We start from the raw sequence: 15828 nt of genomic DNA on the forward strand, positions 1-15828 counted from the left end.
GCTATGGGAGACAGAGATGATGTCTCAAGTGCTTGAGTTCCTGCCATCCACTTAGGAGATCTGGCTTGTGTTCCCAGATCCCAGCTTCAGTCTGGCCCAGACTTGGATGTCTTGGGCATTTGGGGAAGTGAACTCGTGATAGAAGCCATCTCTGTCTCTCTCATCCTCTCAAATAAATATAATTGTATGAATGAGTGAATGAAACCAAAATATGTTTAGTATGTTTTTCTGTAGAGTGAGAGGCACATATAGCAACACAGCTTACAGAATAGACAATATTTTCAGCAGTATTATCTGGGATGTAATGATAGACAACGCTTATACTATATTTACTTATATTTTTATATTTTTACAACAAACTTGCATTATCACAAAAGAAGAAAAAATGTTATCAGTGAAGCACGCATATTATCTAAAATTACTGAGATCAACCATTCATCCATTCTGCCTCCCCACCCAACCAAGTGGACCCACCATTTCCAGTTTAAACACCAGATCCTTCGTTTCAAAACGACAAGCTGCTCTTTGACCCTTTTAATTTGAGGTGGGATGGACTAAATTAACATTGAAGGAATGAGGGAAACAATGTGCTCTACTCCCAGTAACTATGCAACAGCTCTCTGCTCATGACTCCCATATTAAGCCTTCCAGAAATTAGCCTCACTGCAAAATTAGCCCCGGTGACTCAGAAGAAGATTGGGTAGGAGTTCCCCAGCAGCTGTTTTAAGGCCATATCCGCAAGTGTGATATGGCACTCCGCAGAGCTCACAAATGACAGTCATTAAGGACTTGCCTCAGATGTCCTAATAGGTACCTCTCATTTTCAGAATCAAAGCAAATCTGTAATTATGGGGAAAGCACAGGCTCGGGCTGATTTGCACTGGAGCACGAGGTAAGGAAATCCAGTAGTGTTTTACTTCCCTCAGGGGGCCTTCAGCTGGTAGCATCCCCTCTCTCTCTCCAGGCAGAGACAGACCAATGACCCCATCTGAGACCTATTCCTGCCTTGCTCACACTCCCATAATGCACTCAGGATTGATGTTTACAGAAGACTGACTAAATTGCAGAGTGGCATCTACAGCAACATAGAGAACATTATTTCTCTACATAAAGAAGGTTACTTGCTACTGGCAGGTTTCTTGCATGAAACGTAACTCATTGCTACTTCCCTGGGCTTTAACCCATGCTTATAACATGAACAAATCTGGGAAACAGAATATCTAACGAGCTGTAGAGTCTCTAAAATGTTACCGTTCTTTTCATATTAACATTGTTTTCACTTATTTTTGCTTTCCTACTTGAATCTGAATCTATTCTCTTGAAAATTCCTCAGTGGAGCCCATTTCCTCTTCTTGGATATGCAAAGAGAGGATAGATTCCCAACCACCTTTGCAGTGAAGGCCAGATAGCCCAGGAAGCAAGAGTGGCCATTCTGCTAACTTAATCTCCTGACCTAACTCTCCCTGGCCAACTCAGCTCCTTCTCTCTTCCAGACTTTGTGGCTGAAAGTGAACCTGAAATGGCAGAGCCTCTCTCTGACAGGAATCTGGACCCCAGAGGCCCTGCTTGGAGGAAATCCACCCAGAAGAGACTCCCAAACTACTTCAGACACAAAGAGAGTGCGAACAAATGGCTATGATTGATGTTTACACCACTGGGATTTGGGAGGATTCTGGGAGTAGTTGTGGCCATTTCCCTGGTAAACTGAACCTGGGTTTTCTTACCTATAATAGAGGCAACGTTAGACCCGCTGTAGAGTTGTAGAGAATGCAATCAAAATATATACAATAGTAGATAATCTTTACTGATGATGCCAAATAATCAATATGGGGGGCTACGATACTGTCCTGCTTAGAAAAATAATAAGTGGCCCCACCTCTTAAATTCACATCCCCCTTAAGGTCTCCTTCTATCCCCACAATCCTCACACCAATGTGGGCATACATCCCATCCCTTGCTTTGATTGCTCAAGACACTTTACTTTTAGATAATGGGTCCATTAGAAACTATCATTTACAAGGTGCTAAATTAGTTTAAAGGTTACCTGACCTGGTCATTTACATGTTATAGTGCTTAGAGATTGAGAAGTCTCCAAGACAAAAAAAAATTTCAACTTCTAACTGTGCAATGAGACACAAGAAAGCCTTGAATACAAGGATAGTTATAATATTTATAGGTTGAGCACAAAACATGCACCAACCTCTCAACTAAACAGTAAATATATGTTGTATTTCCTCCCTGCCTGTTATGTTTCAGAGATAGGTACTGTTAAAGCTGATTTTGTAAGTGAAGAAAGGGAGTCTGAGAGTGGTCATGTGGTAAGTGAAGCCAGAGAGAACCCAGTCAGACTGTCTGGCTCCAGTCCTGTCCTTTACTATGTGGACACCTGAGATTTGGAGCTGCTAACATAGCGAGGATATTTATAGTAAATAGATTTTATCCTTTCTTTGCAGTGTTCCTTGAGTCTTTTCTGGTCCAAAACTTTCAGTTATGCTTTGTGATGAGGATGGTACTGATGCTTAACAGGTGGAATACAGACCAATTGTTTTTCTTGATAATATGGACCCTCATCCACTGCCATACAAGACACAAAGATTGTTCTTAACAATCTTTAACATAACTGTGAATCTTTGAAAAAGTAATTGCTCTGATCCCACTCTTGGGGAATTACCTTCCCACAAAGCTAATGGTCAAAGAAAACACAGGTGCTATTGAATAAGCATTGAAAACAGACTGTGACCGGCATCAGAAGCAATCCACCAAGAAGTTACAAAGAAAAAAAATCTTACCCTTTCATATGTGTCTACCAAGTACATGTAGTCTCATACTGGGAATTTTCCACACACTTTTTGAAGTATCCTTGTACATAGTCTCAAGCTACATAATAACTAGACCTCAAGTAAGATGAATTGACTTCCCTGTTTACTTATCAAAAAGAGTTCCTGTAAAATTTACTTGGTAACTGGGGTGGCTATGCAATTAACTGACTTCATACAAAAGGGAAAAACAAAATTCTGTTTATGACAGGAGGTAACTGCAGCTCAGAAGGAGTTCACAGAAGTTAGGCCCCTACCCTTCCACAGAAACTGGGAGATACTGGTACTAGCTCCCTGGCTTACATTTCAAAGAGACCACCCCTAGGGCCTTGAGAAGGACTTTCCTGGGCTATGAAACTGGCAAAAGCCTTATTTATCCACCAAAGGGATTGACACATATTTCAAAGGAAGGGAGGAAGAACAACAAGTTCTCTGAGAGCCAAATCTCTTATTTTCAACATGGAAAAATAAGCCTCTTATTTTTTTAATTTGCATTTGCCAATTCACCATTTACCAATGTGAATTCATTAATTTGTTCTGGGTTGCAACCAAGGATCCTAAATCCTACTGAAAGTAGCATCTGAGATCAGGCCTAGACAAATAGGTCCTTCACTGTACCCAATTCCCCAGACGTGGGGGTGAACAGGCACATAGTAGTCATTCATTGATTAAAATGACATAAATGTTCTATAGTAGGAACTGGACGATTTAGTCCCAGAGCAGGTGGACTCCCTGAGATCAAGAGGCACAATGGGCCTCAGGTCACCAGCACTGAGAGTGGGAAAGGGGATCTCACTTATACAAGGGCACTTCAAAAAGTTTGTGGAAAAGGAATTAAAAATAATTTTGTAAAAATGTGAAATTCATGCACAGTTTTTATAATATACATTTACATGAACATTTGTGTGAATTTCAAAAATCTTTGCAGCAAAATATTGTTTTAATGCCATTTCCCACAAACTTTTTGAGGCACCCATGTTTTAGTCACGACTTACATACTTTGAGAAGCAGAAATCCAGCATGAACTGGTAATTTGTAAATATAGGAAAGGCTTAAACAAATAAGACATAGCCAGGTTGGCAGTGTGGCTGCACTTTCACACTCTCTGCTTCTTTTGTCTCTGTTTTAGTCTCTTTTATTGCAGCCTGTTATTTCCCCCCATGGGGAAGAAGCATAACTCTCCAGCATACACAAGGCAGATCAATGCCAAGGCCAAAGCCGAGCTGGTTCAACAGGTAAAGATACAGCAATCACTTTTAGGTTCAGATGGTTTATGACTTACATAGACAGTGGAAAGAATAATAAGCCAAAGATGCCAGCTCCCCCAGGGCTGCTTTTTTTTATTATTATTTTTTAACTATCTGCCACAAAGTACAACTCTGAAACAGAAAACAGAAGGGGCTGGCTGACTGCCCTGTGCGTTGTGAGATACCCTGTTCCCTGGGAGCCAATTGTGGGCTGCAATTAAGTGTTCTTTCCATCCTGCCGCTCTGTCCATGAGGGAGTGGGGACAAGGAAGCTAGTCCCATACTTCCTAGGAACCGGGGAGGAGGTGAGAAACTGTCTCATGGCAGTCTTTCAGGAAAGAAAGCGTCTTCTTATGGGCCTCCCACTCTCTCCCATCACAGAAGGGTTACAAGGTATGCAGCCCAGAGTAGAACTGCTCAAGTCCAAGCATTTGCCTGTGTGGCCTGTGCAGATCCGAGCAAGGTTATTGTGGCATCATAATGGAAACGCTGCCCTACAATATCACTGGCAATTGCTGATTTCATAAAATCTTAGTCATTCACTGGAGAGAAATTGAGTCATATTTTCTAAATCCATGATTTTTTTTTTGACAGATAGAGTTAGTGAGAGAGAGAGACAGAGAGAAAGGTTTTCCCTCCATTGGTTCACCCCCAAATGGCCACCACAACTGGAGCTACTTCAATCCAAAGCCAGGAGCCAGGTGCTTCCTCCTAGTCTTCCAAGTGGGTGCAGGCACCCAAGCACCTGGGCCATCCTCCACTGCCATCCCAGGCCACAGCAGAGAGCTGGCCTGGAAGAGGAGCAGCTGGGACTAGAACCCGGTGCCCATATGGGGTGCCGGCGCCACAGGTGGAGGATTAGCCAAGTGAGCCACGCACTGGCCCCCTAAATCCATGATTTAAAAAAAAAATTCCCAGAAAGGAGGCTGATCAAGTTTAAATTAAGTACTCACATTTAGACCAGTCAAGAGTCTCACATTATGGGGATTTTTCCTGCCCATGTTTTAAAAGAAATCAGGGGAGGAAACATACAAATATCTCACATCCAGATTCTCTCAGTACCCGATGAAAAGTTCCTGACTATCAGCACAGTAAGGGAATCCCAGAGAGAAGATTCAAGGAAAAGGAAGTAATTAAGACGTGCAATATTAAACCTAACAAAATAGCAAATGGTACTTCTATTGTCACAGAGTTTCACTGAGGCCCCCAAACCAAGAACAATTAGTAATCAGCAATTTACACAGAAACTTTACCCAGTAATATGACATATTCTCACAGAACCTACAATCCAGTCCTATGACTCCTAACCACAGACTCTGATTCGTCTATACAAATGTCCCTAAAAATATTTACCATTATAGAAGTGACATTTGATAACTGGCAGCAAAGACTGCCGTCTCACTCTCCTGCTGGACTACCCACTTTCTGAACCCCAGAGGCCCCCTACTGCTAGAAGAGAGGGAAAGAAATCCTTCAAGACTGTAACTCTTGGAGTTTGAGCTCTAAGGAAGCCGATCTGACTTCCATCTAGATATGTCTAATATAAAGACTGGATGAAGAGGGTTGCAGTGGAGGCACATAACTTCCCACTGCTGGGTAGACAAGAGCAAGTCTGACCAGGGGGCAGACCCTGCTGGAGATGGCTGCCTATACGATGAAGTCGACAGAGATGCACCACTGGTGGGCGGGAGCATGGAACCATAACATGTCGACAGGAAGGCATATCATCTGGAAAATACAATGTAGTGTTTCACAAAAGAGGTCCCTGAGGGACCACAGGCATCTCGGGGAGAAAAAGCTCTATGTTTGGAGAACAAAGGGTATTACTGTCTAGCATCAACAATCCAGTGATTTGAGAACTTTTTGATCATAACCTACATTGCAAGTTGTTACACAGGCACACACACATACACTTCTCCCACTCCAAAGAATGAAAAGTTTGTAAAATGATGCCAATATTTCTTGCATGATGAACATTCTGAAATTTTCATGTTCATTCTATTCTATGGAAAGTTAGTCTAGTCTATTTCATTTTCAAAATGTCTATAATTAATTAAACTTAATATATAAACTATTAATGCTTCTTAACTCTCCCAGCTTCTGGAAGCCTAAAGGAAAAAACTAGTGGGAAGGAGGTGGAATAACAAGAGCAGCAGGAGCTGGCATAGTATAGTGGTTAAAGCTGCCTGAGATGCCAGCATCTCATATGGGCACAGGTTCAAGTCCTGGCTGCTCCACATTCAATCCCTGCTAATGTGCCTGGGAAAGCAGCAGAAGATGACCCAAGTACTTGGGCCCCTTCACCCATGTGGGGGACCTGTAAGAAGCTCCTGGCTCCGGTCCAGCCCAGCTCTAGCCATTGTGGCCATTTGAGGAGTGAACCAGTAGATAGAAGATCACTCTCTTTTTGTCTTTCCTCTCTCTGTAACTGTGCCTTTCAAATAAATAACATAAAAGAAGAAGGAAGGAGAAGAAAGGAGGAGGAAGGAGGAAGAAGGAAGTGGCAGCAGCGGGGCACAAGGCAGGTGGCTGCTGGTTGTTGATCTATAGTGTCTGGATTCAGTCTTTGAACTGGGAAAGGATTGAAGTATGATTTTATAATTAGAATTTTCTTTGTCCTAACACCCATAACACACTTGGAGAGGCTATGACATCTACCTGCTATATTATGCATGCATGGACAAAGGAGAATGATCTGGCCTCCAGGAAGATAGTATTTGAAAAAATAAAACCAAGTTGCTTCCTCTTTGTCCCTCATTGATTTCCACCTACACAACAAACTGGTTTCATAATAACAGTTGCCCTTTACAAAGACCTTAGCTATTAGCCAGGTGTTTTCAAAGCCATTTAATCTTTGCAATAGATATTCATAAGATACTTATTAGGAGAAGTTGGATGTTTTCAGGTTGAATGCTGCAGTTTTCTGATCTTCCCACACTGAACGCATAATATTCAGTGTCAACTGGTAGAGGTATGGCTTTGTGTTACAAAGTCAGGAGGAAAGGAAAGATGACAACACAAGTTGCTTTAAAGTTAAGGTCTCAAAGAGGGTCTTTCTTATGTAGATGGGTACTGAGGAAATGGCTTGAGAAGCAATTCATACATGAGAAAACAGGGAATTAGAAGAAATTATAAGAATACCACTGAGGAGGTAGCATTGTGAGATAGCTGGAAAAACTGTAGCCTGCAATGCCAGCATTAGGACTGGGCACTGGTTTGAGTCCCAGCTGCTCCATGTCCAATCCAGCTCCTGCTAATGGCCTGGGAAAAGCAGATGAAGATAGCCCAAGTGTTTTGGCCCCTGCACCTACATGGAGGACACAGATAAAGCTCCTGGCTTTGTCCTGGCCCAGTGCTGGACAGTACAGCCATCTGGAGAGTGAACCAGTGGGTAGAAGATCTTTCTCTCCCTTTTCCCTGTAACTCTTCCAAAATAAATGGATAATTTGTTTTAAAATGTAATGCTAGAGGGTATGTCTTTTCTCCAACGGATTTCAAGACACTACTAATGGACATGAGTACAATTGATACTACTTCTGGTTGCATGCAGAAGATTAAAAAGCTCTAGCAGCTAAAATGAAGCAGAGCTGGGATTTAAGTCTAGACTAAGTTTCAAGCTCATAATTATTTTAGTTTGTAGATATTACTGGGTGCCTTCTTCAGAGTTCTGTATCTGGCTTTAAATGTCAAATAAAGAGTAAGGTATCATTTTCAGATTACTAAATAGAAAATATTAGAAGAGATAAAGGATCAAATGGGAAGAAGCTAGGCTCTGGATGGGAATAGTGCTGTGTTACAGTAATTCCCTCCACCTGTGACAGTAACAAGGGAAACCACAAAAAATCTTCTGTATCTCTCATAGCAAAACACACAGATAAGCACCAACTTAAATAACACAATATACACACTGAAATAAGTATTCTAATTTCTGGAAAGATGATAAACTCATGTTTTATAATTGTGAGGCTTACCAACTTGGCTGCTCTACTATTTAAAACTATGACATACATTCATTAAATAGCCTAAATAATTCTGGAATGCCTTTTAATAACATTTACTCTCCAACAGAAATTACCAGTGATTTTTATGATACAAAATGTAGTAAGAGACAAACTGTTCTTATACGCATGCCATAGTCTTTCACTACTTGTTCAGATCTACTTAAGAAATTAGTAGTGGTTAGGAGCCCTAATGTGAGAATAAGGGTACTTCATCCTCAGGTAATTTTCTTTTTAATTGTTCATGTCACCGTGACTCAGGAATAAGGCTCTTAACAACCCTGAGATTAAGGATGTTTTATAACTGGCTTCACTTTTCACACACACACACACACACACACACAAACATAAACCACTTCCACATATGTAGCTCTAAACTATCACAATAGAATATTGAAATGAGAAACAGAAGGCTGTCTCTTCAAATATATCCAGGATATTTTTATATTCTGTGAATGCTAAGGAGTGTATGAGTATGTGTGAATAACATAAAAATTGGTACACTGAATCAAAACTCATAGAACCACTCTGCAATTCATTCAGAAGCAATCCTATGTGGGTTTTTTGGCTAAAGAATATGATTTAAGAAAGGATGATTGGTTGCTAGGCCTGCTGTCGGACCCCGAGTGGCAAGATGGGAATGCTCCCCAAACGCAAGAACATTCCTCCGTGGGTGAAGGTTCCGAAAGACCTGAAAGATCCCGAGATGCTGCAGGTGCAGACACAGCTGCTGGAAGCCATGTTTGGCCCAGACGGTTCTCGAATCCCTTACATTGAGCAAGTGAGCAAGGCCATGCTTGAGCTGAAGGCTCTGGAATCTTCAGACCTCACCAAAGTGGTGGTTTATGGCTCCTACATGTACAAGCTCCAGACCAAGTGGATGCTGCAGTCCATGGCTGAGTGGCACTGCCAGCGGCAGGAGCGTGGGATGCTCAAACTTGAGGAAACCATAGGTGCTCTTGAACTAGGCCCTTGGATGGAGTGAGACCAGCTTCCAGCCAGTGTGGGACCAGGATGTAGAGATTAGGTTGGGATCAGAGCTGCAGTGACTCAGGCATGGCTTAAGCCCTGCTCCTGCCTAATTGAGAAACGAGCTGTTTTGGGGTCTTTGCCCTGAGTGCTGGCAAAGAAAAAAATTAAAAAATTAAAAATAAAAATAAAAAAAGAAAGGATGACATCTTCAAAACTGCCATTTCACAAGACAACAAATTTATGGCTTAAGCTTAGCTCGGTCACAAAACCTGCAACTTTAGACTGCTGAAATACAAATTTATTCAGCCTTGACAACATGTAGTAGTCATGACAAAAACAAAACATTAGCTAATCTGATAAAGTTCCACCAAAGCATTTGGTTTTAAGGCAGTGAAAGGATACAAAATGACTATATATATTTATATATATATATATATGTATATATATATATAAACATATATATATATATATAAACTTGCATGATACCTTGTAAATGGGTACAATATTTGTCAGTTAAAACTAAAATAAGAAAAGGAAACTCATGGATGGTTTTTATTGTTGCTATAAAGGGTCATCTTTTACATACCATTTCTGCACTTACAGGGCTTTTCTACATCTGTTGGTTACAGAAAGAATACATGAAAATACTAACCTCAAAATTGTTTCAACTACTTCTTTTCCTGTGACCATAAACTGCTCTAGCTATTTCATATCAAAAGATAATCTGTATTCTTCTTCTATTCAGTTATGCTGGATAACTTCAAATTATCAAACATTCTTTCAATTTTTAAAATGACTTGGTTACATTTTAGGAAAGTAATCATATTTTGAAGTGTTGAGATTGTATCAGCACAGTGTCTATTAGTATTAATTTTTCTTTACAGTTTGTTGGGGATGATTGTTAAATACAAAGTATAAATAAGGAAACTCTATCTTTGGATCATTGTAACAGTAATAAGCCAAACTGAGAAATTTTATAAATAAAGAGAGAATTCTCTAGTTACATTGCTTCATTTTAGAAATGAAACCAAGATTCAAAGAAATACAGGTAAATGGGATTACCTCCCTTACCCAAGTTTACACAACACACATTCAATTTAGTTGTCTTTCTGTTATGTATGAGTACAGTCATTATTTAGTGGGAGATCCTTTTTAAAACAATTTCCTCTTTATTAATTTATCTTGTGCAAGAGGAGAGAATCCTACATACCAGTGTCTTGGCTGAGAAGATTACAGCACATGACTATTTTCAACTTGATTGTTCTTGAATTGTGTAGCTGGATAGCTTCCAAACATTATTACCAATTGCTTATTATCTCTGTTCTGAAAAGACAGAAGATTTTTGTTCCAAAGAAACATTAAAAAATCTGGACAGTATTTTGTATATAGATTATTACCTGAAAAGGTAAAGCTTTTTAAGTAATATCTCAGTATAAAATGTGTATAGCTGTCTTAACAGGTTACTACCACATTCCCAGGATGGTTAGCACATTATATTATAGAACAAATGGGAGTTTTGATTTCAAGTTTTGTTTCAAACCTATTATTTTGTGTATAAATTTTCTTAACCTGTTCATTTCTAAATGATGGTTTGTACATATATCCATGCTTGCCTCTGTTAATAATCTTGGGTTAGATTAGTCAAAATGCGCTCGTATCAAAGGGCACAGAAGAAAGCATTTGTGGCCAGCGCTGTGGTGTAGTAGGTTAAGCCACTGCCTGCAGTGCCAGCATCCCATATGGGTGATGGTTCAAGTCCCGATGCTCCACATCTGATCCAGCTCTCTGCTATGGCCTGGGAAAGCAGTAGAGGATGGCCCCTGCACCCATGTGGGAGACCTGGAAGAAACTCCTGGCTCCTGGCTTCAGATTGGGGCAGTTCTGGCCATTGCAGCCAATTGGGGAGTGAACCAGCAGATGGAAGATCGATCGATCCATTGATCTCTCTCTTTCTCTCTCTCTCTCTCTTTCTCTCTCTCTCTCTCTCTGCCTCTCTCTCTCTCTCTCTGTAACTCTGAATTTCAAATAAATAAATCTTTAAAACTTTTTTTTTTAATGCGGTCAGGGAAGACATTTAAGTGGTTAAGACACCACATAAGACATTCCTTTAAAAAAAAAAGAAGAAGAAACCATTTGTGATCAAGAAAACAATCTAAATTAGTTCAGTGATTCAGGTCGCTGATAGTAAATATGTCAGGATTAGTTAGAGCTGAGTGTAGTGCAAATACAATAAAGCATTACTAAACGTAAGTTCAAATGTTATCTACTGGGTACTTTTCCACCAGTAAGTGAAGAATGTGAACTGTGGCAAATGCAGATGGAAATATCACATTATTATACTGGATTCTTAGCGATGGAACAAAATATCAGTGGATAGATTTAAAAATAATTGAAAACTGTAAGAGCAAATATGTACCTGAAGGTGGCTGTTGGAACTTGTTCAGAACTTTCAAGATAGACTAGAGTGAGATAGATGTCTTCGCTGCAAAGATTGCGCTCATTCAACAAATATTCATGGAATACATACTCTGAACCAGACACCCTTCTGTAGATCCTGCAGTGCAGTAATGAACAGAATTGCCTGTCCTTATGGAGCTTGCATTCTGTTTGGAGGAGACACAGTGTCTTGTGTCAGATAGTGATAAGCAAGAAGGAAGAAAAATACAAAGAAATAAAGGGCAATTGGGACTAGGCGAGCTTGCTATTTTCATAAAGGATGTCTATAGGAAGTCTCCCGTTAGGCAGCATCTTGAAGGAGTGCACCATATAGACTTTGGGAAGGCAGGGGAGCAACAACATCCTAAGTAGAGAGAATAGCACGTTCAAAGGCCTTGAAAGGGAATAAGCTTTGTTAATCAGAACATCATCACGAAGCCAGAGTGATTACAGCAGGGTAAGTATAGGGGAATATGGCATATATGAGGCTGGGAGATAACTTGGATGCATTTTGGAAGGTCTGATGGACTTTGAATTTTACTGTTAGTGAATTGGAATAGTGGTACAAACTCAGCTGATCTTTTAAGAGATTAACTGGGCTGTCTTGTAGAGAATTGTCAGTAGAGGCAAAGATGAAACAGCAAGACCAGATGGAAGAGTTATGCAGTAATCCAGTTCATGATCAAATGCAAGTCCATCTACACATTTTATAAGTAACTTAACATACAGGTTCTGAGGATTAAATCTGAATACTCTGGGGGGCCATTTTGCTGTCTCCCATATAACAAATTGTTGCCAAGAGCAAAATTGATTTACTCTATTTCAACTTATGTATATAGCTTTAGATGGAGAGGGAGACCTACTGAAATGTAGGATAAAATGTTTGCTGTTGTTTAAGTCGCTAACTTTGTAGTAAACTGTTGTGGAAGCAATAAAAAAGGTACAGATTTAATATATTGTATCAGAGAAAAGTCAAGGGTGACTCAAGGTTGAATGCAATTTTGGTTTTGTATTACTAGTTTGACTTATAAAGGGTTGATTCATCATTGGTATAGCTAAATTTTATTTATATATAAAATAAATAAGTTATATAAAATATATGTGCATTTATATATGTAATTATATATTTATATAGGTATATATATGTATGTGTATGTATATGTGTGTGTATATATATATGTGTGTGTGTATATATATATATATATCTTAAAACATAAGTCCATTTACAGATGAAGGCATATAATTCTAACTTTGGTGTCAATTGGTGTCCTGATGATCCTGGCAGTAGTGTTGAACACACATGCAGTTTTTCATTTTCAGAATATGAGCCAAATTTTATTCAGTTTGATCATTTAACAGCAGGCTCTGATACAGTATGATTATAAATCACTGAATAAACTTTAAACTTAACATAATACTTAAAAAATGAGCATTGTCCTTCCAAGTTGCCAATTTGCCAGGCTAACTAATAGCAATTGGTACCTTTTCAAACTAGGTTCAAATTTCTTTGGCATCACTTCCAGAGTTTGTTTATAATTCCCACAAGCAAAATGTATTATGAATTTACAAAACCACCTTTTTCTAAAAACAAACTAGCAAAATATATTGCTTAGATTATTTTTTATTTATATGCTCCGAATCATGAACATCAGTAAAGGCAGGATCATATGCTTTTTTTTTTTTTTTTGACAGGCAGAGTTAGAGAGAGAGAGAGAGAGAGAGAGAGAGAAAGGTCTTCCTTCCGTTGGTTCACCCCCAAATGGTTACCATGGTTGGCGCGCTGCGCCGATCTGAAGCCAGGAGCCAGGTGCTTCCTCCTGGTCTCCCATGCAGGTGCAGGGCCCAAGCACTTGGGCCATCCTCCACTGCCTTCCCTGGCCACAGCAGGGAGCTGGACTGGAAGAGAAGCAACCGGGACAGAATCCGGCGCCCCAACCAGGACTAGAATTTGGGGTGCTGGTGCCACGGGTGGAGGATTAGCCTAGTGAGCCATGGCGCAGGCCAGAATCATATACTTTTTCACTCAAAAAGTAATTGTAATTTTATATGGTACGCTGGACCTATATGAATATCACTTTTGTTTGAGAGGCCATAAATCGTTTATCTTGTCTCTTATCAGCATATTTCAAGACAACAAATCCACTGAGAAACCAGGTGTTAGCCTAACTCATTGGACCTAAAGGACAAAGAAATGACAGCGGCACTTCTAAAGATCTGGGTGCATCTGAAAGAAATTATCAATACTGAAGAAATGAGATATGCTCAAGCTCCTGGAAAACCAGTAAGAGTAGAATTAAAATGACTCCTGCAAGTCTTAAATGAAAAATGTATTTCACATTGAAGCTTTGATCCTATTGTTAGGACGTGGTAAATAAAATAAATCAGTTCAAAATAAAGATCTCATGACTGGGACCATAGTTGTTCTGAACATGGTGCTTAGGGGGGCTTCTGGGGTTTCCACCTAACACTTGACCCACCATTCTGTTAGCAGCTGAAGAAATGTGGGTGGTGAACTACATAGAAAATTGTGGCTCTTGACACCTCAACTCCAGGAAAAGGCTTGATCTAAAGTCAGACAGGTATTGTAGGGGTTAAGGAAAAGCCAAAAGTATTTCTTTTGCTTCTGTGATAGACTGAAGAATTAGGTGGGGTTGGGTTACATAGAGCTGTGTAGGAAAGTGGAAAGGTCTCAAAACCCAACAGAGTTGAAATTGCAGAACCTTGGTTTGGTTAATGTGGTTGAGTTAAAAGAAGCATATTTCTAAAAGATAAAAGGAATAACAGAATTCAAAGGGGAAAAACATGAATTCCCAATGGGCTTCTGTTTCTATCCTTCTAAGCAAAACTCAAACACTCACCATCTGTCTTACATCAGTAGGAGCTTGTTCCATTGTGTGCCTGTCTACTGTGTCTGTTCTGCACTGGCTACACCTCTTCTTTACTGTGCTTAGGACAGGAGTTAACTTGCTAAACAAATCTCAAGATACTCTTCCAAATTTGCAATCTAGCAGTGATTAAAAAGCTTCCATCTTGCAGATGGAAGACCTTGCCTTGGAGGATATGAAGTGTTCATTAGAAATAGTCACATTAAAAGAAGTACAACTTAGAGAAGCAAATATTCAGAACAGCTTAATTCTCCCAACTATAGATAGCATCTGCAATTGCTGCACATCTCAACACCAAGGCCAAATAGACAATATTGCTACCACTTGGGTTGGGGACTAGGGTGAGAAGATTGAGGTACTCTACTTATGCACCACATTTGAGAGGGTACCAAGAGACTTAGTAATCAACATAAATATTAAATACAATATTTTAATTCAAATTCAAAACATTTTTCAAGCATCAAAACATCAAAATCTTAAAGTCAGTACATTATCTTTCTGTTCTTCTCTGATAAAAGTTGGCATAAAGAATGAGACTATACTCTCTTTTTTGTGTACATTAACACATTCCCTAGCAATAAAGTCATAGAATTCACCTCATATTTAGTTTGTGCAAATATTACAGTCACTGCTAAATTTTGCTTCCATTGAAGCTATTTATCAGGGACTAATCAATTAGAAAATACCTGATATAATTTATTTTTAATCTCTCATTTCTATTTAACTTTTACTTATCGCTTTGAACTCTTTTGTGGGGTGTTGCTTGGCACTAAGTTTTCATAGATATGTTTCTCAAGATAAGTTGGATAAAGAACTCCACGAAATTTTAAAAAATGCTATAGAGAGGAACAATATTTTGCATGGATGAAAGTTATATATAACTCAGCTGTCAGACATTTGCCACTTCAATATAACCCATCTGTATCTTCCTAACCAAAATCTGGCCTGTAAACTAGCCCCTCTACCAGCTCTCTGAAGAAAACGAAACACAAAGTATGCAGCTTTACTGAATATTTGGAGGAATGGGTAATAAGTCACTTTAGACAATGAAGTTAGCTCCTGTCCTGCCACTGTAAAGGAGAGGTATAACCAATGCAGAAGAGAAAGCAGGGAAGCACAACATGTCATCAACATTAGGGTTGCCTTGAATGCTCAACATTTTGTCCTAGCCTCTCTCACCAAATCATACCCCTTCCCAACTCGTTGTGCGACAGCAGGGAGCTCGCTCCTCTACATCTCCCTTTCTTGTCTCCCTCCAATGGAAACCCAGCTCTGTCATGAGCTGCTTTACACTTTGTACTTAACTCATGAAGTATGCTTTTAATAAATGTATTTAATGTGTACCGCTAAAGAGATGAGTGGTTTACTATATTTGTTACATATCCCTCAGCAGTGAGGACCAGCATCTGACATCAGAGTGCTTAGGTTCAATATTTGATTCAAGCTCTTGACTCCAATTTTCTGCTAATGCAGA

The 15828-nt window shown here is 39.6% G+C and overlaps 1 protein-coding gene across 1 annotated transcript; it reads left to right on the forward strand.

Annotated features, from left to right (window-relative positions):
• The first annotated feature begins 8695 nt into the window (after positions 1–8695).
• LOC133767630 (developmental pluripotency-associated 5 protein-like) lies at positions 8696–9046 on the forward strand. The gene has a single exon (XM_062202068.1). The coding sequence runs from the start codon at positions 8696–8698 to the stop codon at positions 9044–9046; it is 351 nt and encodes a 116-aa protein (XP_062058052.1).
• Positions 9047–15828: the final 6782 nt, after the last annotated feature.

Source organism: Lepus europaeus, chromosome 10 (assembly GCF_033115175.1).
Source record: "Lepus europaeus isolate LE1 chromosome 10, mLepTim1.pri, whole genome shotgun sequence".
NCBI classification, from domain to species: domain Eukaryota; kingdom Metazoa; phylum Chordata; class Mammalia; order Lagomorpha; family Leporidae; genus Lepus; species Lepus europaeus.